We start from the raw sequence: 26209 nt of genomic DNA on the forward strand, positions 1-26209 counted from the left end.
CTCTGCCTGCCACTGTCTGCCTATGCTCGCTCTCACTCTCGCTCTCTTACAAATAAATAAATAAAATCTTTAAAAAAAAACAAACCCATCCACCTTTTTAAGTCTTCACCCTCCTTTAAGGTCTGCAGCATCTCAGAATTTGTTAACCCCTTTTCTTCTTTCTTTATATAAAGCCCTCCCTCACCTATTATGACATGGTATGGTATTCTTTTTCTTTTAAGATTTTATTTATCTATTTGACACAGAGAAACACAGCAAAGAGATGGAACACAAGGAGGGGAGTGTTAGAGGGAAAAGCAGGCTTCCCGCTGAGCAGGAAGCCCTATGTGGGGCTCGATCCCAGGACCCTGGGTCATGACCCAAGCTGAAGACAGACGCTTAACAACTGAGCCACCCGGGCACCCCAAGGTATGGTATTATTTTCATTTTCCTTCCACCTCTCTATTTATAAAATACTCCAATCACTCGTAATTCCTCGAGGTTTATCTCATCCTTCTTTTGCCTCTCTACTCCCTCTTGAATAAGTATCCGCTGTGATGACGTTAAGTGTCACTTGTCCATGATCAATTTTCACATCCTTGCCCTGATCACCAAACCCAAATTTCTAATAGCATCCTCAATTTGGCCATCTAAATATTATCTCAAATTCAGTGTACCTGAAATCAAACATTTCTCTCTGCTTTCCCAATCCCTGGCACATGTTCTCCTAGTTACCCAGGCTCAAAATCCTTGTTCTCCCTCAACTATTTATTTTTTGAAAATTCAAACTTGTAGAAAAGTTGAGAAAAAAGTACAATGAACGCCCACATACCCTATACCTAAACTCAATGATTAACATTTTGCCACATTTGCTTTATGTTTCTATATATGCTTCCTTTTCTTTCTTTTGTTGAATAATTTCCATAAGTTGAAGACATCATGATATTTTACTCCCTTTAGGATAGATCTCCAAGGTCATGAACAATCACCTATATAACTACAACAATAGTATCACAATCAAGAAACGTGATAGTAATATACTAGTAATTGGTATACAGTCCATATTCAAATTTCACAAGTTATCCCAATTATGTTCTTTATAGCTGTTTTTCTCTAATCCAGAGTCCAATCAGAATTCAGATTTGGGGGGCGCCTGGGTGGCTCAGTGGGTTAAGCCTCTGCCTTCGGCTCAGATCATGATCTCAGGGTCCTGGGATCGAGCCCCGCATCAGGCTCTGAGCAGAGAGCCTGCTTCCCCCCTCTCTGCCTGACTGCCTATTTGTGATCCCTATGTCCAATAAATAAATAAAATCTAAAAAAAGAGAGAGAGAGAGAGAATTCAGATTTTGCATTTAGCTGTCTTGCTCTAGAGTAATTTTTACTTTCCTGCAACTTCTAACCAAATCTCACCGGTTCCACTCCTAAAATATCACCAAAATGTATTCCTTTTCACCATCCTGCCTTCATTCCCCCTCATCTGGATAACTTCAAAATATAGTTTCAATCTACAGACTGCTCTCAATTAACCCTAACATTCACCTATATTATCTAAGACTCAAATTTGACCCTGTCCAAAAACCTTCAGTAACATTTTATTATTTACTAAAGACTCAGCTCCTCAGCATGTAAGATCCTCCACAATTTAGCCACATGATACGTTTCCAGTTTATTGTTCTATTCATCCTGTGTGCTCTGTACCTCATACAGTCTACACTGCCCTCTACCTGGAATTCCTCGCACAATTTTTACTTCTTGAAATGGTAACCATTTTAAAAGGAAATGTTCCCTTTTCTGATCACACACAGTCTCCTGCTGCCACCATGTGCTCTCTTCAAAGCCCTCTTCCTCTGCTAAACCCTGTAATATTTTTCTAAATATCTTTCTAAAAGGAACATATCTCATACTGACTTATATTTTAATTACTTAAAGATATGTATATTATCTCTAATACTAGATTACCAGCTCCTTAAAAGCAGAGATGATCAAAGTGATGAATCACTAAATTCTACTTCTGAAAGCAATATTACACTATGTTAACTAACTAGAATTTAAACTAAAAAGTTGAAACATTAAAAAGAAAAAAAAAAACAAGGATGATCACTATGGACTGGAAAGTACCAATACAGAGTCCTGTATATTGGATACTTGATAAATGCTGATATATTGTACCAAGAGGTAGGACTTGTAACAAATCAAAATATATTAAGAGAGATTTCCAGGCCTCCACCTCTCTTGTTCAATTACAATCCCTGACCTCTTCCAATTTATTATATGTGGCCTTTTATAGTTCATGTCCTAGCATTAAGCTTAAATCGTCACTCCCTATATTATACACTATATTGCTTTTTATCTCAAGGGCGTAGTCCTAAACTAGGAATATGAAGGAATTCTACCTATTTGATATGATCACTTTTTACTTTCTCTGATGCCACCAAATGCTAATTCTATTTTCTACTTATTTTTTCATTACTCTGCCAAAAGAAATCATTAGCAAATACATAGGGGAAAATACAGCTCTCATTAAAATAACAAACTATAAATACACAAGAAATAATTTCCAATATCCACTATTTACACTTACCTGTCCCCAGGCATACATATTATTATGAGTCTGTGAAGGGTTGACTTTTGAAAGCAGGAAACGGGCCTTAAAAGCAAAGATGAAATAACGTTATCCATCAAAAATAGATTTAATCAATATGAGCTGAACAAACACATTATGTGATCTAAAATCAACTTTATTCAATATGTTTTGGTAAAATTAATTTTATTAAAAGGCAACTTTCAAAAAAATAAACTAAATTTTGGAAATATGTGGGCCACTACATGTTACAAATAAATAAATGTAGTCTCTTCTCTCCAAATCATACATTCATAACAATAAATAATAAACTGTTGAATCCAAAACTGAGCAGGTAAAATTTATGTGTACAACAAGATTAGTGTGGAATGTACTAAACACCTGGTCTGAAACATCATCAGAGATTTGAAAAAGCAAAAAGTACCTTATACATTCTTTTACTTTAAACAATGACTTTCAAACTTTCTTAGACTGTAGGCTATTTATTCCATAAGACAACTTACCCAACATTTTAACCATCTCTCCACTAAGACTTATAATCATGAAAACCAGAATAAAAGAGGAAAAGAGCACCACACATGATGAGACATCAAGGAGAGAACTAGGCATAAATTATTATTTCACACTGGATAAACACAGGCAGTCATATCTTCTGAAATTTAGTATCACACAAAATCTTTTTCTACTCTATAAGTAGTTTAACACCAGAGCACTGGCTCTGAAGTGAGAACACTTAGGTTCAAATACTAGCTTCTCCATTTACTGTGTTTCCTTGGTCACAAGTAACCTAAGTCTCGGTGTTATTATCTGTAAAATGGAGATAACAATAGCACTGTTACGAGGATCAAATGAGACAAGGTGTATAAAGTACTAACAGCTTTGCAAATTCTCAATACATGGTATCTCTTATTAGAAATATAATAAAGCTCTAAAAATAACTACCATTTCTGAATAATAGCTACTAATATTTACCACCTATTTTATAATACTGTGCTAAGCACTAGGGAAACAATAAACAAAGCAAGGTCCCTGCCTTTGGCAAGTGAAACAAACTTACAATAACCTATAATTAATTTATTATAGTTCTAATAAAATTACAAGGAAGAAATAAAAATTATTTTAAGAGTATATGTTAAGGGATTTAAAAAAAAAAAAAAGAGTAGATGTGAAGGGATAGCCAAACTGTGGAAAGAACCTAGATGTCCATCAAGAGATGAATGGAGGAAGAAGAAGTTATATATATATATATATATATATATATATATATATATATATATATATAATGGAATACTATGCAACCATCAAAAAACCCGAAATCTTACCATTTACAATGATGTGGATGGAACTAGAGGGTATTATGCTAAGCAAAATAAGTCAATCAGAGAAGGACAATTAGCATATGATCTCTCTGATATGAGGAATTTTGAGGGGTTTGGCAAGGAAAATATCAAACAAGATGGGATCAGGAAGGAGACAAACCATAAGAGACTCTATCTAACAAAACAAACTGAGGGTTGCTGGGGAAAGAGGAGTAGGGAGAGAGTGGTTGGGTTATGGACATTGGGGAGGGTATGTGCTATGGTGAGTGCTGTGAAACATGTAAGCCTGATAATTCACAGACCTGTACCCCTGGGGCAAATAATACATTATATGTTAATTTAAAAATTAAAAATAAATAAATGAATAAATAAATAGATAAATAAAACCGTATATGTTAAGGGGTCTTAAGCCTAGCCTTCTGAAAGGTCCTGAAGGGCTGTGTGTATATGTACATGTACCTTATTAAATCCTCCTAACTCTAAAAACCACAAAGCCTTCTTCTGTAATATACTTTCCCATTATATGATATTTTCTAGAGCACTGAAATAAAAGAATGAGGAAAACAGAAAATGTTACCGTGAAGTTCATATTCATAGACTTCTTCACTAAATAAACAGAATTAATGGAATTATACTGAAAAGATACACTACATTTTCTTCCAAGTTGTTGTTCTTGCTCAACTAAAGCAGACGTGCCACCATAACATCATCCTGGCTCCGTTATTAAATGTGGGCTGGTGGCAGAAGGTGGTAGAAATTTCTAGCTTTAGGCAGCTGGCCAATAATCACTGCTTTGCTCTCAATGCTAAAACAAAAAAAAACCTTTTACCCATCTTCTTCCCCTTTCCTGGCCTTATGAAGCAGTCTTTTCAAATTAAAGTCAAGAAAGCAAGTAGGAACAACTCATTACAATACTAACAACAAAACAACTATACTCACCTGGCTACCTCCATGTTCAGTGTCAATGTATCTCGGCATCGGAAATCTGGAGTGAAGAATCTCCTGTGCATCATCCACCGGGGCTTGTAGAAGATGGCGGAAATTTTCATATTCTGGCATGTCCTGGTATCCTGACTTGCGCCACTGTGCAATGGTCTAATTTTAAAGCAATTAAAGGAATTATTAATTTCTTGCCGACCCAAAACCTTTAAGAGGTTTTTCCAAAGGAATCGATCCTCAGAAAATAAGAAAATTATAATCATTGTTTCATTTATCAGTTATCAAATCAAGAACACTAATTTTGGTATCCTTGGGTAAATAGATAGAAAATTAGAATATTTCTTCTCCTTTAAAAGTAAAAAGAAATAATAAACCAGAAAAAATTTTAAACATTATTAGCTAAAACCTATTTATTTAAGTTTATGATGAACAAGGGGGACTTCTGTTAACAGAAGATTTCCCAGAGACTTCAAAATTAACCACCTACTATTATGAACTCTCTATCAATGGCTTTACAGTCTGGCAAGATAGATAAACAGAAAAAATTTAGTGATGATAGCAATAACATTATAAAGACAACAGACCTGTAGAAGAGCATCTCAATCAATTCTTTTATTAAGGCAAATGGCTCCAAAAATCATGTAATTAAATCATCCAAAAATTTAAATTTGTCTTCGTTTCTAACTTAACTGCATCAGTCAATATATACTCTATATGGCTTTATATTCCTGTATTTAACAGAGGAACAGTGATGTGCATTTCAGATTTCTCCTTTAAGCACATTAACAAGCTATTTAAAAAAAAAAAAAAGCAGGGGCGCCTGGGTGGCTCAGTTGATTAAAGCCTCTGCCTTCGGCTCAGGTTGTGGTCCCAGGGTCCTGGGATCGAGCCCTACATCGGGCTCTCTGCTCAGCGGCAAGCCTGCTTCCCCCCTCACTCTGCCTGCCTCTCTGCTTACTTGTGCTCTCTGACGAATAAATAAATAAAATCTTTTAAAAAAATTAAAAAGGGCAGCAAAATACCTCCCTCTGTCATATAATTGGCATTATCCTTAAAAATTAAAGTACAGGGGCACCTGGGTGGCTCAGTGGGTTAAAGCCTCTGCCTTCAGTTCAGGTCATGATCTTAGGGTCCTGGGATTAAGCCCCACATCAGGCTCTCTGCTCAGCAGGGAGCCTGCTTCTCCTCCTCTCTGCTTCTCTGCCTACTTGCGATCTCTCTCTCTGTCAAATAAATAAATAAAATCTTAAAATAAACAACAACAACAACAAAAAAAATATATATATATATATTAGTACTGGTACCAATTAAAAATAATAATCAATAAATCTTTTTAAAGGCCTAGATCATATTACTTAAAAGGATATTTTGAGTATACCTCCACAATTACAGTACAACTCTAAAATCATTTATAATTAAAATAAGAGGAAAAACAAATCTGTACAAGTTACTGGAATTCTAGGCTGTAAATTTGGGTGTGGGTCTGTGAAAAAAGAATCTTTGTATCTTTCAAGGCATCCAGAATACAATGCTTTCTTATACAGAGAAAACATTTTAATTACTGGCTGAACAAATAATGCAGGAATGAAAGGAGTTCTGCTAAATACTTGGCCTAAAGCTTAACGGCTACTCAGATATTCTGCTCTTTTCAGTCATGTACCATTTCAATTAAGTAAAGGTACAAATTTTACTTCTAATTCACTTACGATTTATTTTTTTTTAAAGATTGTATTTGACAGGGATCACAAGCAGGCAGAGAGAAAGAGAGAGGAGAAAGCAAGCTCTCCGCTGAGCAGAGAGCCTGATGCAGGGCTCAATCCCAGGACCCTGGGATCATGGCCTGAGGCTCTAACCCACTGAGCCACCCAGGTGCCCCTCACTTATGCTTTAAATGAGTTTTCAGATCATGTGGAATAAATTTTTTAAATACTTTAAGTGCATTAAATGGAATATTTTTAAATGATTACATCAAATAATGAAAGGGAGACCCTCCCTATTGACCAAGGCTTTGCCCTTCTCAATGTCTCGGGTAAAAACCAGAAGTATGGCATGCCTATGTATACATCAATGCTTTTAATTTCACAGCACTATGCTTTGTGTAAAATCCATTTATCGAATCGTACATGGACAAATGGACAAAACAAGCACAGGTAGGTCAACTGCAAATGAAGTCTAAAAACCTGTGGCAGGAAGAACCATATTTTATACCTATTATATAAAAATGGAAATAAAAGTTTATTAGAGAAGAAACAGTAGTCATACAGTAAAGAAGAGAAAGCTTCCATGAATAAAAAGACTCTATTGCACCTATGTGCATAGCTTTCAGTGTCATGGAATCTTACCTCACCATGATAAATCAAAATCTGGAAGAACGTGTCCATGAGAAGAATGCGATCTGCAAGAATGCTGCTGCTATCAAGAAGAACCGGCTAACAGAAGAAAACAGAGAACAGGAAGATGGAAAAATAAATTAAAGTTACAAAACAGATATTTTGAGAATATCTTTAACATTTTAAATTTATATCTTATAACTCGAAAACATCTTGCTATCATGAATTCTTTTTTTAAGTTAAATTTTTTAAATTTTTTATTAACATATAATGTATCATTAGCCCCAGGGATACAGGTCTTGTGAATTGCCAGGTTTACGCACTTCACAGCACTCACCATAGGCTATCATGAATTCTTGCAGTACATTTAATTTTCTAAAAAGTCACAAAAACAGAGACAACAATTAAAGAACAGAGTAGAGCCAAGAGGAAATCAGGAAATTTCCACTCCTAAGCCTGATAATGGCCCCACTGAGTAAGAGGGGAGAGGCTTGGGAAAGAGCAAAGTTAGAGATAGAAAAACAGTTCAGAGTAGGAAATGTAAAGGAGTGGCCAGAACTAATGACATAAATTTTTATATTGCATGCATGAAGATGGTAATGAAAGCTATGTGATCATATCGCATCACAGTATATATCTACACCACAGAGAGGGAATACAGAGCAAATGCCAGAGATTGGGCCCCGGAGCATGCCAACACTTCAAAAGATCGGAAAAGGAGAAGTAGGCAAAAGGAAACTGAGAAGGAACAGGCAATGATTAGGAGGAAAACCACTAGGTATTGCATGTGTCAGAGAGGCTTTAAACAAAAGGTTTTCGAGGAGAGTCCTCGCTAGGTAAATAAATGCTGTCGAGACTTCAGGCAAGACGTAGGACACTGGTGACCTGGTAAGAGTTGTTTCAGTGTAATGTTAAGGACAAGAGTCTGAATAATGTAGGTTGAAAAGAGAATGTGAGGTGAGATCATCATATAGACAACAGGTAACTTTCTGAGTTTAGCTGCAACTGAGACCAGAGAAAGGGCAATTAGAGAAAATGTGGTCAAGAGTGGTTCTGTCTGTTGGGTTTGGGGTTTTTTTTAATTTCTTTTTTTAAAAATTAACATATAATGTACTATTAGCCCCAAGGGTACAGGTCTGTGAATTGTCAGGCTTACACATGTCATAGCACTCACCACAGCATATACCCTCCCCAGTGTCCATAACCCTAGTCACCCTATCTGTTGGGTTTTAATGTGAATGTGACTCAGGTTTCTTGCTAATGAGAATGATCCAGAGGAAGAGCAAGGGATGATGGAAGAAAGAGAATAACTCCAAAAGCAAACCCTTAAGTAAATGAAGCTAATGAGATTCATGGATTAAATGGGAAGGCTGGAATTTAACAGAAGCAGACAGTAGAGACTGTGCGATTCCAAATCTCTAAACACTAATGTACATTTTTCAAGTGTCTACAATTTACATGTATTACTCTGAAATAAGAAAAAAAAAATCTCTAAAACTTTCTTTCCTGATTCAAAGAACTATAAAACCTAATACATAGCTAGACCATCACACTAACAATACATATTTTCCAGGAAAGAAGACGTTATGACAAACTACTAAAAACAATTATAGTAACAAAATGCTTTATACAATATTTTTTAACAAAACAATAATAAAGGAATCATGAGAGATCATTAATCAGGAGATACTATAAATATTCTCTTTATGCTGACCATTCTTAAATATTTTTAAATACAGTCACTGCATACTTAAAAGTGGTAAAACAGACAATTTTAACTTAAAAGAGAAAAACTGTTTATTTAACAATTGGTTAAAGTAAGTGGAACAGTTTGCTAAGAAATCTAAAACTATGACTTTATTATTACCTTTCTAAATATACATCTTTATAATCAACTGTATCTATGTTCAAAAAAAGCTACAGGAGAATGAAATGATATGTAAGCAAGAGATTTTCTTTGGACAGAACGTCCTAATTATTAGACACCATACTCTGGAATAAGCTACAGGTTCTAGAATCATCATTACCATCATATCATTAAAGACATAAGAATAATCATAAAACCTAGAGGATTTGATCAATGAAATTACACAAATTTATCTTAAAAGTCTCTCCCACCTCACTTTTTATATTTGTAAAATAATTTCCGACTGCAACGTAACATATAGTAAGCACTCAAATATTTTTAAGTGAATATATGAATAACCTAACTTCTTGAACTAAATTCCTGTGTTTAGTAACTATATTCCAAAAAAAACTTAGTTGTTTTCACTTTTTAATCACACATATCACATTAATGAAACCAATTTTTGTTTTCTGTCTCTCTTACCTCTGGGGGTCCACTAAAAGAATATGCATACAGAATAGGCTGAATCATAATTAGAGACTGGGTCAAATCTTGACGCATAAAATGGTGACGATAATATGAACTCTCATCAGGACTATTGTTAAAAACTTGTAAGAAAGGAGATCTTCTTAAATGAAACATAAACTACAAGAAAAAAACATGTGAGATAGTTTTACTGATTTTACTGCAATAGGAGTTTACTATTAGAAAAGCATTTGATTAGAACTATTAAGACAAAACAAGTTACAATAAGGACATTCTAATTGTATTCTTAAGAATCTTATTCATGATCTTTATAAGTTACTTGAAAATATAACAATAAAAAATTAAAGGAAAAGAGATGACTCAAAAGGACATGACTAGGAACAAAAAACTCCTTGCTCAGATCTAAGTTATTCAGAGGCTGATAGTACATGGTGCTTTATCAGCCTTGTTTTTATCCCCCATCTCTCTGGACACATCTCTGAACTTCTTTATTACTATTCCTTACCACCATCAAAAGACTCCAAGAGAATATAAAAATAGATTAACAGATTTTCTACTTTTTGAGAGCTCCCAAAAGCTGCACTGGAAAGGACCTGCAATGATTTGGGGGAGGAGGAGGGGAAAAAAGGACTTAAATACACCCACTTGTTTCTTAACATTTAAGTTCTTCCTCATTCCTAAGAAACATTCTTTAGACTTGTCTCATTACTTCTTTCTCCTTTCACCTTCCTTCCACCCACTCCTCATATGAAAGAGATCAAAATGGGGAAGAGTCTGGCCTGAATAAAGGACAGCAAAATTGTGCTTTGATACAATCAAAGGGTCTCAGATATAATCAACAGAATCAGCTCTCCAAAGAACTCTTACTTGTCTTTCAGTTACTTCTCTCCACTTTCCTCTGCCCTTAGGGCTCATGTGCCAACATGATGCCATTGCTTGGGACTCATTCCACAGGTCTCTCCCAGTGCTACTTAGTGACACTTTCACTCCTTTTCTGTTCAGTGATCAGAATTCACTGAGAGGCTCTCTCAACCCTTACCACTTCAGCCATTTCTGTTTCAAAGCAATGTGTAATTGGTAAATCTGGAAGTAGATATTTCAGAAATAAAAACCTTTTCTAAATTTAGTTTATGTTACCTTTTAGAAGAGCATTAGGCTTTGAAGGCCCAAAGAAAAAAATTATTTCTGGGTCCTCTATGATTTCCAACAGAGGGGAAAAAATAAGAGGCCCAGATCTCTCAGGAGATCTATCAACTATCAAAAGCCTAAAAAGAAGGCTTGGAGTTGGGAGAGAAGAGAAAGAAAAGAAACAGTTCAGCATTCAATCAAATACTGAGGCTAATGCCCACATTCTCTTTCCTCTTAGTTTCTGCTACTAATATGGAAGGTCTGAGACAGGGTTTTGCCTGCCTTAAGACAAAGAGACTCTGCCCTTTCCTAGTTCTCCAAAACTGCAACCAGAGGTTTAGGGACATCTCCCTGTATAAACATGAAGTTTCTACACTACAGATCAATAAAAAATGAGAGTAGTTCTGAAAACAAAGTTGAAGCTTTGAGCAAGATATTCATGGGCTAAAATTTGAATTTCCACATCTCAATATAATCATCCTTCCAGGCTAAGCTAAAATGACACCTCTTCTATAAAGATGTATCACACCATTCACTTGGAAGGATTCCTTTAAGTTTCCTTTAAATTTTGTATATCTTTCATAGCATTTCTCCCGTTCTGTTCTGTGTTATACATATTTCAGATCTCACCCTTCAGACTGAAAGCATTTGGAAAGTAAGATCTGTGGCAGTCATCTTTATTCTCCTAAAGTTCTTTTCTTCAAGACCTCAGCTGAATAAATGTTCTCTGTTACTTATCATATAAACAACCTAGACTTTCAAAAAATATCTATCAAAATAAGACAGGTAGAGTCTACAACACAAGTGGAAAAAGTCCTGTAAGATAAATCAAATTCGCTTCATTTTTACTTACCTGGTATATCCCCATAAAATTGTTCTCAGGTAATGGTACCCCGCTGTAAGACTAACTGGTCAAGTTACTACCTTTTGGTACTATTGTAATTAGATAGATCCCTTACATCAGACAGAAAGCTAATCTACCTCACACCTAATTCTATTCCAGAGTAGAATTGCAGTGTAAACTTCTTTCACCACAAATAAATGACTGTTTTGAAGGCCCTCACAAATATATTATATGCTTTTCAATGACTACACAAGCACAATATTAATTTTTTAGCTATCCCAAAACTGAAAACACTACCAAAAGAATAACCCAATACAACAGGTCCTACATTCTTATACAACAGAGAAAGTGAAACCCAGTGCTATACTGTCAACACTAAGAAAAGAACACGGATTTTTTATCTACTCACCTGTGGATAAAGGGAGAAAGTTTCTGAAAATCTGAAGGAACTTGGATCATCTTTGTGATACTCTCCAAATTTCTGACACTAAATAAAATAAAATAAAATGTGTTAGTAATATATTCCCTGGAATACAACAATTCTCTTACCTATAAATATTCTATTCTTTAAAAGTTATTACTCTTGGGGTACCTTGGTGGCTCAATTAGTTAAGCATCTGCCTTCGGCTAAGGTCATGATCCCAGGGTCCTGGGATTGAGCCCCTAACTCAGGGCTTCCTGCTCAGCAAGGAGTCCGTTTCTCCCTCTTCCTCTCCCTCTGCCAGCACTCTCTCTCTCTCAAATAAATAAATTAAAAATATTTTTTTTAAAAGAGCTATTACTCTTTAGAAGGCAGATACTTGATATGGGATAAAATTGGAATTTACTTACCAAGAGAAGGATTACACCAAAAGAAATACATTTGAATTTAAGCAGCAAACAAAACATTGCTCCAATGCAGTAACAACTCATCTTCAATGTTTGCATTTTTTTTTAACTAAGCATCTCTGATAGCAAATAAAGAGATCTTAGATAATGGCCAAAAGAGCTCAATATGTGCCCCTTAAGACTCTGCCTATGAAGGACAAGAGCCTACTGACAGGAAGATACAACTATCAAAATACCATAGTGGTTATAACAAAAGCAAGTCGATGATATAAAATTGTACAATAGAAACAATGCCAAAAAAGAAAGAAGAGCTGAGGAAAAAATCTGAGGTGAACAGGTAAGCTGGTAAACAAAGAAAAAACACAAAGGCTGAAATTTAGAAGGAACTAAAGTAAAGGAAAGCACATACACTGGCAAGCAAGAAAGCCCTCCATGAGAATGTGACAAAAGGCAACTAAATAACTGAGATAATCCATGAGAAATTGCTTAGCACAATGACTAACACTGAGCACTCAACAAACATTAGTTTCCTCTTCTTGTTCCTGTGCAGTCTCTGATCTGAAAAAATGTTTAAAGTACTTATGTAATTGGTCTATATCCATGGCACTCACATATGATCAAGGGTAAACAAGTAAAAACTAGCAAAGAGTTAGCTGCTATAGTTAGTGCAGCTGCTTTTGCTTCCTGGAATGTTCAACTATATGATTTGTGTAGTCATCTGTGCTGTATAGAGCACATAAAAAGGCATAATTGGTTTGATCACATTTTTGGCTTCCAAGGAAGTTCATTTCAGAACCACTGTTGTGCAAGAAAAGCTATAGTTGTAGAGCTAATCCTCCGAAAATAGATCTTGATATCTGGAAATAAGATTATTATTTCTTTAATGCCCCTAGTAACATTTCACTGACGAATTTACAGATTAAGAGAATGATCTCCACTGTACAATATGATAGCCACAGCTATATGCAGCAATTTAAATAAACTGAAATTAAAGTCCAGTTCCTCTCAATTGCACTAGCCATATATCAAGAGTTCAACAGTTCTATGTGCGTAGTAAACACTTCTGTAAGGGACAGTGCAGATTACACATTTTCACCATTGCAGAAAGCTCTCCTGATTTGCTGATCCGAGTATCAGATACTCTTGAAATCTAAAATGTCAAATACAATGAAATACACTGAAAAGACACTGTGAGCAAAACCAGTAGTCACACATTATTCAGAACTACTGATAGCATTACAATATATACATTTTAAACTGTGCCTGGAATTCTGTTCAAGTGTTAGGAAAATCTGATGTTATGGTTAATAAGGGTAACAAAAACATTGTTGACTTTTATGCTTGGATAACTAGGAATGTCCAAAAGGCTGATTTTTAGAGTGGGATGCATTTGATACTTATGTCCATTTTTGCTTGTAATATGAATATTTATTTTCATATCGCTAAATATAATCTATCATTTCATTTTTAAAGGCTGACTAGGATTCCACTATATTAAAGTATACACCATAACAATCTTATCCAATCATTATTAGCATTTATATTTATCCTGTTTTATCTCGAGAATAAATTCTTAGAGGTAGAATTTCTAGGTAAAAGGAAGTTTTGGGTTTTTTTTTAAAGATTTATTTATTTATTTGACAGATCACAAGTAGGCAGAGAGGCAGGCAGAGAGAGAGAGAGAGAGGAAAGGAAGCAGGCTCCCTGCTGAGCAGAGAGCCTGACGTGGGTCTCAATCCCAGGACCCTGGGATCAGGACCTGAGCTGAAAGCAGAGGCTTTAACCCACTGAGCCACCCAGGCTCCCCAATAATATAATTTTCTTGAGGAAAATAACAACACTTATAAGAAATCTAGTCCTGTCTTTAATTCAGTTAACTATTTACACACAAAGGCAGACATATAAAAGGGCCCTAATGGTCAGTGCCTAACCTCTATAAGAATTTGGTATGACAAATATGGTCATCTTTAAAAACAGCACAACAGGGGCGCCTGCATGGTTCCGTTGGTTGAGAGGCTGACTCTTGATTTGGCTCAGGTCATGATTTCAGGGTTGTGAGATCAAGCTCTGTGTCAGGCTCTGAGCTGGCTGTGGAACCTGCTTAAGAGTCTCTGTCTGCTCCCCCACCCCCACTCGCTCTCCCTAAAAACACACACACACACACAAAAGAGCACAACTAAAGTGCCTGATCCCACTGGTATAACAAGAAAAAAACCTGGCAGGGGTAGGATTTGCTAGAAAAGTCCAGGGGTCTTAACAGCGATTTCCTGAGCCAAGTCTAATCAGATGAACTGTTTATCCACTGTAGCTAACAGCACAGCTAAAGGGAAAATACAATTTGTGGTTAGTGAGTAAACCAAAGGTCAAAGATGGGGGGAAAAAATCAAATATCAGGTTTAAGTTGTAAAAAGGATGTCATTCAATAGAAAAGGTCAGGAGTCAAAAAAGGCACAGCAACCATAAAAGGTAAGGAACAGATCCATGGAGGTGGGCACAAGAGGGATCCAAACAAGAGGCTCTGCATGGAGGTGACAGATCAAATGTTGATACCAGTATCTTAAGTGATTATGCCCAAGGGGAGCAAGGACTTAGATTAAAAGGGTCAGAAGCAAATGTGCTACAGCATCAATCTGGCCATAATTTTCCCATTATCTACAAAACAGTTTTTAAAAAGATATCTGGCTTTTTAAAGAGATTTATTTATTTTACAGAGAGATAGAGCATGAGCAGGAGTGACAGAGGGAAAGTAAAAAGAATCTCAAGCCGATTTCGCACCAAGCACGGAGCACAATGTCAAACTCGATCTCATGATCCTGAGATTACGATCTGAGCCAGCCACCCAGGTGCCCCAAAAAAGATGTTTATTTTTAACAAAAATTAGTCTGAGTCATCAAGAAAAAAGAAAACATTATATTCACTATGCCAAGCTGAGGAAAGAAGTTAGTGTAATTTCACAGATTTTTTTCATTAGGAAAAAACTTACAGAAGTATAGTACCTAAAAGGTATTATTAACCCCTTCTCTATTTATGTTGTTATTACTCTTACAACTAAAATTTTAGCAATGTGGAATCAGTACAAAAAATGAATCTTAGAACAGCCTCTGTAACTAAGGTTCACTGGTCATCACTAGGAGCTTTACTTCAACTGTATGCTAATTTGATTCAATCAATTAAAAGAATGTAAAGATCATATTCTCACCACTTTTACCAGAGATGAGGGCCCCTCAGTCACTAGGGGTTCCACAAGAAACTTTTTTAAAAATTTTTATTTATTTATTAGACAGAGAGAGAGTGTGAGAAAAAGCAGTGGGAGCAGCGGGCAGAAGAATAAGCAGGCTCCCCCTGAAGCAAGGAGCCCAACACGGGGCTTGATCCCAGAATCCCGGGATCACCACCTGAGCCGAAGGCTTAACCAACTGAGCCACCCAGGTGCCCCAAAACTTTTTTTTTTAATTTGTTTTCTGAACTTTGCATACCATATGATGCCAGCCACAGTGATAAACAGTTTCCAAGATATCCTGTTAGCAATTTCTTTAAGCCACCTTTCAGTCCCATGTGTCAGTATGCAGTAGGACTATGTTCATTTGGAGAACTTCATTCTCAGTTTTTGACATATAAGGGAGGCCACCAGGAACTAGTGAAAGCTATTTTGCAGAGAAAGCAGAGCAATAGTCTGGTAATGTCAGCCTCTCCTTCAAATTACCTCCACCAACTTCCTCTTACATACATTTGCCAACTGACTGATAGGAACAAAGAAGCTACACTGGTGTGGCAAAGATAAGAGTAAAATTTTCATCATCCCATGATTCATCTATTCTCTATCCTCAGAAGCCTTGTGCTCCTGTTTTAATGCTACAAAATTACAGAATGTGTACAAGTGAATTATATTGTAGGTTTTGTAATTTCATAGTTTTTGTAAGTATCTCATTTAGTTCTTTACAAAACCATTCTGTTTTATATATTAATAGCATTTATGTTTTACAAGCATGTCAAACAATACGGCAAATTTTGAAGTTCAGGTGTGAGATATAAGACAAAGATTCAACATAAGCCCACAGAGAATTCCTAAGAATTACAATCTTCGGAGTCATTTCACTACACCTAGGCAATAAGGGATACAGAAAAGGTTGATCTTTACAATGAAAGCTACTAATTAATTAGTTTTGTTTTTTTTAAGATTTTACTTATTATTTGACAGAGAGACAGAACATAAGCAGACGGAGTAGGAGAGGGAGAAGCAGGCGTCCTGTTGAGCAGGGAGCACAATGCAGGTCTTGATCCCAGAGAGCCAAAGGCAGATGCTTAAAGAATGAGACACCCAGGCGCCCCATCACGGGGTTTTATGAGGGCTGATAACCCAAGCTGTACTACTCAGTTTTGTATCACGTGTCATAACCTAAAAATGCAGTAATAGTTCTACCAAAACAGCAAAAGCACTTCATTATAAACCACAGTCATCTGGCAAATAAAGGTGCTTACTTCAAATACCTTCTTTTTCTTTTTTTTTTTCTTTTTTTTAGATTTTATTTATTTATTTGAAAGACAGAGATCACAAGTAGGCAGAGAGGCAGGCAGAGAGAGAGAGGAGGAAGCAGGCTCCTGGCTGAGCAGAGAGCCTGATGCGGGGCTCAATCCCAGGACCCTGGGATCATGACCTGAGCTGAAGGCAGAAGTTTTAACCCACTGAGCCACCCAGGCGACCCGAAAAGGTTCCATTTTAAAACACTACAATAAGGGACGCCTGGGTGGCTCAGTTGGTTAAGCAGCTGCCTTCGGCTCAGGTCATGATCCCAGCTTCTTGGGATCGAGTCCCACATCGGGCTCCTTGCTCGGTAGGGAGCCTGCTTCTCCCTCTGCCTCTGCCTGCCATTCTGTCTGCCTGTGCTCGCTCTCTCCCCCTCTCTCTCTCTGATAAATAAATAAAATCTTTAAAAAAAAAAAAAAAAACACTACAATAAGTGAATGCATTGATAACATGTCACATGATACTGAAGAGGTTTATGCAATCAGCTGAAAAACAAAAGCTTCTATTCAGGTTGATGAGTCAACAGATTTCACTAATGTCATGTCAAATCGCTAAATGATAGTGTGACTCAAGAAAATGTTTCTGCTGGGGTGCCTGACATGTGGCTCAATGGGTTAAAGCCTCTGCCTTCGGCTCAGGTCATGATTCCAGGGTCCTGGGATCGAGCCCCACATTGGGCTCTGCTCAGCAGGGAGCCTGCCTTCCTTCTCTCTCTGCCTGCCTCTCTGCCTACTTGTGATCTCTGTCAAGTAAATAAATAAAATCTTAAAAAAAAATGTTTCTGCTGTTCTAAACTAGCATAAGTCAAAATATATTTACTATTTTATCTTCCTATCTAGAAACAATGGTTCATCTTGAAGGAACTGAGTTGGCATTTGTACCGAGGGTGTTTTCAATCAGTGATTAACTCTATGAGAGGTTTTACGCCTCTTCTTGTAAAAAAAAAAGATGTGCTGATATTTTAACACTGCTTTTATCACAGAGAAGTTAGTATAAAAACCCCCTTGAAGGTAAAGTGAAAAAAAAAGTCCTGGATGATGGCTACAAAAATGGCTAATTATACTAACAAAGACTAGTTCACTCAAGAATGTTTTAAAAAACTACCTGAGAATCTAAACAAAGAGGACAAAACAAACAGAAATCTGATAGCTTAGCAAAGAGAGTTCTCAACAGGGTGTTTGACTAAAATAATAGGCCAGAGTTTGCTGAGTAAAAATGGAGCACTGAGTGTGTGCATGAACAATGAATCTTGAAAAACTAAAAAAATTAAATTAAATTAAAAAAAAAAAAAGAACAGAATTTTGAGGGGTGTCTGAGTGGTTCAGTTGGTTAAGTGTCTGCCTTCGGCTCAGGTCATGATCTCAGCGTGCTGGGATCGAGCCCCACATCGAGCCCTGCATCGGGCTCTCTGCTCAGTGAGGAGTCTATTTCTCCATCTCCTTTTCCCTCTATGTGCTCGTGCTCTCTCTCTCCCTCTCAAATTAATAAATCAATCTTAAGAAAAAAAAAAAAAAAGACTAGAACTTAAGCATTCTAGGTCAAAATGTATCGGATTCCTGCCACATTAAAAACTCAAGTAAATCAGCATTACCAGTAACTGTACTAACACTAACTTGCTAATATAGATTCAAATAATCAAGACTTACCTATATTTTTGTATATTAATGTATACAATTTTATGTCACAATTAACTTCTCTTAAGTAAAAATAAACTAAAATCATAGCAATGAAGAAAAAACATCCAAAAAGGCACTAAGAAAAAAACATTTCAATAATTTAGGATTAGATTTGGAACAATATGATTCTAGCCCCGATAAAAGAAAAAGAATAGGTTACTTAAGTGGCACTCTTTCGTTTTAAGAAAAAGAATGTATTTTAGTTTACTGGAAGAGATAAATGTACTATGCCTTTCTCAGCAACTTGAATAGGAATCTCCCATACAGTCTTTCAGTTAACTGTTAAGTATGTTGAAAGAGATACTTAACAAAAGCAACAAATACGACAAACAAAAGCATTCAGATTGAGAAAAGCGCTATGTTCACTTCTTACCAGTCGAATGAGTTGTCTGTCTAGCCATCTGAGCACATCTGGTCCTTCCTCTGTTTCTGCTCTATAGATTGCCAGCCGGGCCATAAGAATGGCAGCTGCCTCCTGGTCAAAAGATGCAGCAATGTTTTGGATTTGAGTTTGAGCATCTGCCCAGCTAAAGGCAAGAAGAAAGCACAGAGATACTGTTGAATTACTAAAGTTACAATATCACAGCTGGCTACCACACAGACTTAAATTAAAATGATGCAGAAAATTACTTCAATACTTGAAAACTCCAACATTGCCTAGAAAACGAGCATTTTAAAATCACTAATAGCAGTTTCAGTATAGCATTATTTTTCAGAAAAATATATCCAAATCTAATAAAGTCCTCAAAAATAACTGTAAAGACAGATCTCCAAACACATTCCTTAAAACATTAAGACTTTTACAAGTAAAAAAAATGGCACAAGTATATGTGTTTGTGTGCATGTACACAAGTCTCTATGTCAGACTTTGAAATTATTTCTTCAATTTTCTAAAGGCAGCAACATGGAACTAAAACAAAAAAATAAAAGTTTTCTGCCAGCCTAAATAATTCTCATTTACTAACCTGGAAAATGAACAAAATTATTTCAAAAAGTTTTCTCATTTGGTCTTTAATTCAATTATTAATGACAAAAATGATATAATTGAAGTTTCTATGTATTCTTTTCTCTCCATGCTAATACAATGACCAAAACTAATCAAAAGTTAGTAACTGAAAATTTTACTTTAAGGGACTAATTTGCTATTATGTATAAAAATAGCAATAATTTATTAAATTCGCATGTGGGTTTTTTTGGGTTTTTGTTTTTTTTTTTTTTATTTGACAGACAGAGATCACAAGTAGGCAGAGAGGCAGGGAGAAAGGGAGGAGGAAGCAGGCTCCCTGCTGAGCAGAGAGCCTGATGCAGGGCTTGATCCCAGGACTCTGGGATCATGACCTGAGCCGAAGGCAGAGGCTTTAACCTACTGAGCCACCCAGGCGCCCCTTAAATTCACATGTTTTATAAATCCAATCCAGTCAAATTGATCTTGGGTAGACACAGCAACAGCTTATATGTGTTTGTTAGTTTAATGTTTCACAGAGTTTTGAAATACTTCAGCTGATCCTAATTCTAAAGTGCCTCACTTTAACCAAGTCTGGTAATACTTAAGTGCTTTTGAAAAGCTAGACCACTTTTGTATTACTTAAAGATGTAAGAAGTGATCCCATGAAAATTTAGGCAGTAACATATTCAAAATTCTTCTCCCTTCTTCCTCTATTTTTAATTTGTTTCAAACAAACAATTTTTTAATATTTTCTAGATGACTAACAACTGTTAAGTATCTCAGTCTAGTGAAACAGGCAAGAGGCAAAAAAAAGAATGAGAATGAGTAAAAGAGTAAGAACTAGTAATTTTGAAATCATTTTTAATACAACTTAAACAATAGTTATACTAATAGTTCAGTTATTTTTTAAGTTTTAATTTAAAAAACTCAAAGAACTAAAAACAAAATTATCCAAATCAGTATTTTCCCAGCTTGGATGACCATGATATTCACTTGCTTCAAAATAAAACATAAAGATGATATTTTAACTACAGTGACAAGTAAGCACATGCATATTTACTAATTAAAACTTATTTAGCTATAACTTAAAAATTATGCTCTTAGAATCAAGTTTTAAAGAGTTTATTCACATGATAAAAATCTGTCTTCTGCATTTCCAATATTCCCTTCTCACTGTAATTCTTACAACTAGTTTCACACCAAACTTTCCAAATCAAAGTTATTTTCTTTATGAAAAATAGGGTTAACTTTTGACTGTATCTCAGGAACCTGAGTCCTTTATTTTCACATGGCTTATTCACTTAAACAATTACACTTGCCTACGCCCCTAAAATCATACTCCTAATAAATAAAAAAATAAGTAAGTGCTGATTATTGAAAATGGTCAGGATAAGTTAATTTGAAAAGATGGGTGTTTTGATGAGAAATAATGACATAAATGGCACCAAAACACACATAATATATATCTCTATAATAACCTCATAAATTCTGTGCAAATTGAAAATATATAAACCCATGAAATTTCTCACAAGAGAGTCCCCTTTCTCTTAAAAAATTTACCTAACAAAAAAAAAATTTTACCTAACTTTTTTGTTGTTTTGTTTAAGACTTTTGTTTAAATCCCAGTTACTTATATAGTGTAGTATTATTTTCAGGAGTAGAATTTAGTGACACATCACTTACATTTAACACCCAGTGCTAAACAAAACAAGGCCCCTTCTTAATGCCCATCACCCATTTAGCCCATTCCCTGACCACCTCTCTCCTCCAGCAACCCTGTTTGTACTATCTATAGTTAAGAAAATGTTTTAGGGGCGCCTGGGTGGTTCAGTCAGTTAAGCATCAGACCCTTGATTTCAGCTCAGGTCTTGATCTCAGGATCATGAGTTCAACCCCTAGGATGGAACCTACTTTAAAAAAAAAAGTCTGTTTTATGGTTTGTCTCTCCCTCTCTTTCCCCCATGCTCTTATGTCCCATTTCTTAAATTCTACATATGAGTGAAATCAGAAGTATTTGTCTTTCTCTGACTTATTTCACTTAGCATAATACACTCTAGTTCTACACACATCATTGCAAATGGCAAGATTTCATTCTTTTTGAAGGTTGAGTGATATTCCATGGGTGTATATATATATTTATATCACCTCTTCTTTATCCATTCATCAGTCGATGGGCATTTGGGCTCTTTCAATGGTTGGACTATTATTGATAATGCTGTTACAAACATTGGGATTCAGGGCGCCTGGGTGGGTCAGTCAGTAAGCGGCTGCCTTCAGCTCAGGTCTTGATCTCAGGGTCCTGGGATTGAGCCCCACATCAGACTCCCCACTCAGCAGGAAGCCTGCTCCCCCCTCTCCCACTCCCACTGCTTGCATTCCTGCTCACTGTCTCTCTGTCAAATAAATAAAAACCATTTTAAAAATAAAAATAAATAAACATCGGGATACATGTATTCCTTTGAATCAGTATCTTTATATCCTTTTGGTAAATACTTAGTAGTGTAATTGCTGGGTGTAGGGTAATTCTATTTTTAACTTTTTGAGGAACCTCCACACTATTTTCCAGAGTGGCTGCACCAGTTAGCATTCCCACTAACAGAGTAAGAGGGTTCCTCTTTCCTTAACATCCTCGCCAGTATCTGTTGTTTCCTGTGTTGTTAATTTTAAGTATCCTGACAGGTGTAAGGTATATGTATCTCACTGTAGTTTTTATTTGTTTTTCCCTGATGATGAGTGATGTTGAGCATCTTTTCATATGTCTATTACCCATCTGTGTGTCTTCTTTAGAAAAATATCTATTCAGGTCTTCTGCTGCCCATTTCTTAACTGGATTACCTAACTTTTTAAATTTAAAACTTTTCACTTTAAGAATATTTAAATAGGGATGCCTGAGTGGCTCAGTCGGTTAAGTGGCCAAGCTGGAGATCTGGGCTCAAGTCATGATCTCAGGATCCTGCCATCAAGTCCTGAGTTGGGCTCCTAAATAAGTGGGGAGTCTGCTTGAGGATTCTCTCTCCCCTTCCTCCTCTGCCCGTCCCCTGCTCGTGTACATACTCACTCTCTCAAATAAATAAATATATATTCTTTTAAAATGTATTTTAAACATAAAAGCTATGACTAGAGGAATGCCTGGGAGGTCAGTTAAGCAACTTGAGTCTTGCACTTGGCTCAGGTCATGATCTCAGGGTTGTGAGATGAAGCCCTGTGTCCAGCTCCACGCTCAATGTGGAGTTTGCTTGAGACGGTCTCCTGTTCTCTCTCTGCCCCTCCCACTCATGCTCTCTTTTTCTCAAATAAACAAATAAATCTTAAAAAAAAAAAAAAAAGCTATGATTAGAATAAACTCCTATACATCCATCATCTAGATTTATCAATTGTTAGCATTTTAACACATTTGCTTTATCATTCTCTCTTCCTTCATACACATACTCTTTCCTTTGTCAAACTTCTTGGGTAAGTTAGAGATATGACCCTCCCTTAAAAACTTCAGTGTGGGGGCGCCTGGGTGGCTCAGTGGGTTAAGTCACTGCTTTCGGCTCGGGTCATGATCTCAGGGTCCTGGGATCGAGCCCCGCATCGGGCTCTCTGCTCAGCGGGGAGCCTGCTTCCGTCTCTCTCTCTCTGTCTGCCTCTCTGTCTACTTGTGATCTCTCTGTGTCAAATAAATAAATAAAATCTTTAAAAAAAAAAAACAAACTTCGGTGTGTATCTCTTAAGATCAAGAAAATTATCTTCTATTCTTATAAAGCCTTAATGATCAAATTCATGAAATTAAACACTGATGTAACATTATCTTATATATGAACCACATTCAAATTTGTCTAATTGTCTCTGTAGTGTCCTCTACAGCAAAATTTTTCCTGACACCGGATTTTACCCAGAATCACATACTGGCTTTAGTCATAACATCTCTTCAGTCTCCTTTAATCTGGACTGCTTATAATGCTTTTCTTGCCCTCTAAGACATTTTTGACAAGTCTAAGTCAGTAGCTTTATAAAATATCCCTCAGTTGGTATGTCCAGTTGTTTCCTTATGTAAATGTTTTGAATGTCGAATTTAAGTTGCACATGCATATGCGTGCATGCATGTGTGTGTGTGTGAGGAGGCATAAATAAATTGACATGGGGGTGCCTGGGTGGCTCAGTGGGTTAAAGCCTCTGCCTTCAGCTCAGGTCATGATCCCAGGGTCCAGACATCGAGCCCCGCTTCAGGCTTTCTGCTTGGCGGGGAGCCTGCTTCCTCCTCTCGCTCTGCCTGCCTCTCTGCCTACTTGTGATCTCCATTTGTCAAATAAATAAAAATCCTTTAAAAAATAAATAAATAAATATATATATAATTTTAAAAAAATAAATTGACATGTTTGCCAAGAATCAAAACTTCCAAGAAATTGGTCCAGGATTTTAAGTCAAACCAAGGTAGCAGAGCAGGACAACAAACCTATGTACAATCCTTTGCTAACCAAAAGACAACCCAACCAATACTCAGTTTAAGCATCACTCACCAAAACAATCTCGTGGTTTTCAGGAATGAAGCCAGAGTTTAAATACAGTTCAATAAAATAAAAGCTTTGATGCCCTCTGTGTCCATTTTCTAGCCCATGCTTAAATCTGTTAAGTTTATCCTAATCAACTCTCTCTTTTGCCTTACTCAGAAAATACATCATATAGAGATGAGCAAGAAAAGGGATCTGGTATGTCTTATCACTTTCTTTGGGAACTGTAACTACCTCAAGAAATATAGGACATTACTTTGTTACATAAAATACTACCTAATAATATTAACTGTTGAAAGACTTTCACCTTTGTGGTCTCAAGCAGTGCTATACAAAGTGTGGTATGCAAATCTAGTGTCGGTTTGCCATGAGATAAGAACAGAAACTGAGAATAAATGTTTAGAAATTTTTAAGCAATTTAATAAAATAATTTTTTGTCTAATAAATCTAATAAAAATAGAGACTTATATTTTGAATTTGTAAAGTTACATTTTCTAATAATTCATTTTTATTGTATTTAATAAAAGTATTAGTCTCCAAAAAATTGGAAGAAAAAAAAAAAAACAACTGTCCCTTCACTACACAGAATTCTGAGGACTGGACTATTCTGTATCATATAGCAGACCAAGTATGTTCAAGTCCTTTGCATTCCATAGCCTGCCCCAGAAGTACCTAATCACAAAGGAGACAAGGAATAAAGGCTTGGTAAATGAATTAAATATCTAATAAAAACTTGAAAAAAATACAGAATGATAAAACTAGCTAAGAACTCAATTGAAAAGTAATGCTATTATTATGGTATATTATTCTACACGTATATACATATTACCATTGCCTATTATAGGATAATGTTTATTAGTTTTTCTCCTCCGCTCTGAGGACTATGCTAAATACAAGAATATTTTGAAGAATGTGTCTTAGGAGTCATTTTTTTAAAATTATGGATCCTAACAATGAATATTTTAGCCAATAAGCTGAGTTAAAATAATAAAATGCTATTAATCATAAATGTCCACTTTCTAGTTAGAGATATTGCTCAAAACAGAAACCCAGTTTGAAAACATGACCAAGAATAGTTTTGATATGTAAATTAAGTGTCTAACAAATACAACTCACTTCCTAGCAATGGTGGTCACTCGGATGCGTCTCTGCCCACTTGAATGCTGATACTGAGTCACAAACTGGATTGCACCACGTCCTCCTTGAGGAATTGGAGCATTATGCTATGTGAAAATAAGAGTAAAAACTAAGTAAAATCTATTATAATGTTAATACAGTTTCCCTAGCATTAATGAAAGTCATTCTAAAATCAATTAGAAGGATGCTTGTTTCCAGTGCATACCAAACAGTTGTGATTTGCCACATAAAAGAGAAATGGATCTGGGAAAGGGGAAAAATAACAAAGAAAAAAAGAAGTGAGTCCATTTAGGATATCAGTTTCAAGTAATATATAATCGGAAGATGTAAAAGAACAAAATGAAGGGAGAAGTGTAAAGAAATTAACAGATACACAAAGGCATAGCAAGGCAATTTTGCCAAATTGTAGCTGGAGAAAGAGAAACTGAACCAAGTCCTTCTCCCCTCAGTATAGGAAATGAAAACTGAACTTATGGGAAGATAATCACATGATAAACAGATGACCAACGGGAAACTATTAATAAGAAGAGCCCAACAGTAATTTATAATAATGATCCTTAGAAAGAAATAGCAGGTAGTCAATACAAGAAACCTTCATGACCTTTAACAATAAGGATTCTTGCTTTATTGACTGACTGGTCAGTCAGTTAAGAGCCACCTCTTTTTCACAAATTCTGATGGTTAAACAAAAAAACCTCTGTATCTTAGGAAGGCTAACCATGAACCTCTGTGGTTCATTTTATGCCTAATATCTATTGGTATGTAATGCAGTAATTTGTATATTACATCATTCTTTAATATAACTTCTTCCTATACCAGAAAAAATTTTTCACATATTAGAATCTTTACCTTCCAATCTTCTTCTATGAATTTTGATATATTAAACTTTCTTGTAGGGGCTTCATATATCTTTATATACCTTGTGACAACTAGGAGGACCTCAATCGCTAATTACAAAAATGCATAACTAGACAGAATTTAAGATTTTATTTATGCTTCAATTTTATATTAAGACAAAAAAAAAAAGAAAAAAAAACAGACTAAAAGTTGGGTTGCCCAATGTTGGGCATTGGTGGGTTTCCCTAACATCTCTATTATAGTTTATCCTCTCACCAAGAAGTTTAGCCTTGAGAAACAGAAAATGATAAACAA

The 26209-nt window shown here is 35.9% G+C and overlaps 1 protein-coding gene across 1 annotated transcript in view; it reads right to left on the minus strand.

Moving 5' to 3' along the window:
- The window catches only part of SEC23A (SEC23 homolog A, COPII coat complex component), a 61769-nt gene that overhangs the window by 9252 nt on the left and 26308 nt on the right, over positions 1-26209 (minus strand). The window contains exons 13-19 of the mRNA XM_059373111.1: positions 25037-25143; positions 18855-19008; positions 11862-11939; positions 9478-9639; positions 7161-7247; positions 4819-4974; positions 2561-2626 (exon numbers count right to left, since the gene is read on the minus strand). Of these exons, the coding sequence (XP_059229094.1) occupies positions 2561-2626; positions 4819-4974; positions 7161-7247; positions 9478-9639; positions 11862-11939; positions 18855-19008; positions 25037-25143 (810 nt within the window). The remainder of the gene's footprint in view (positions 1-2560; positions 2627-4818; positions 4975-7160; positions 7248-9477; positions 9640-11861; positions 11940-18854; positions 19009-25036; positions 25144-26209) is intronic.

The sequence above is a fragment of the Mustela nigripes genome, chromosome 13 (assembly GCF_022355385.1).
Source record: "Mustela nigripes isolate SB6536 chromosome 13, MUSNIG.SB6536, whole genome shotgun sequence".
In the NCBI taxonomy this organism is placed as follows: Eukaryota; Metazoa; Chordata; class Mammalia; order Carnivora; family Mustelidae; genus Mustela; species Mustela nigripes.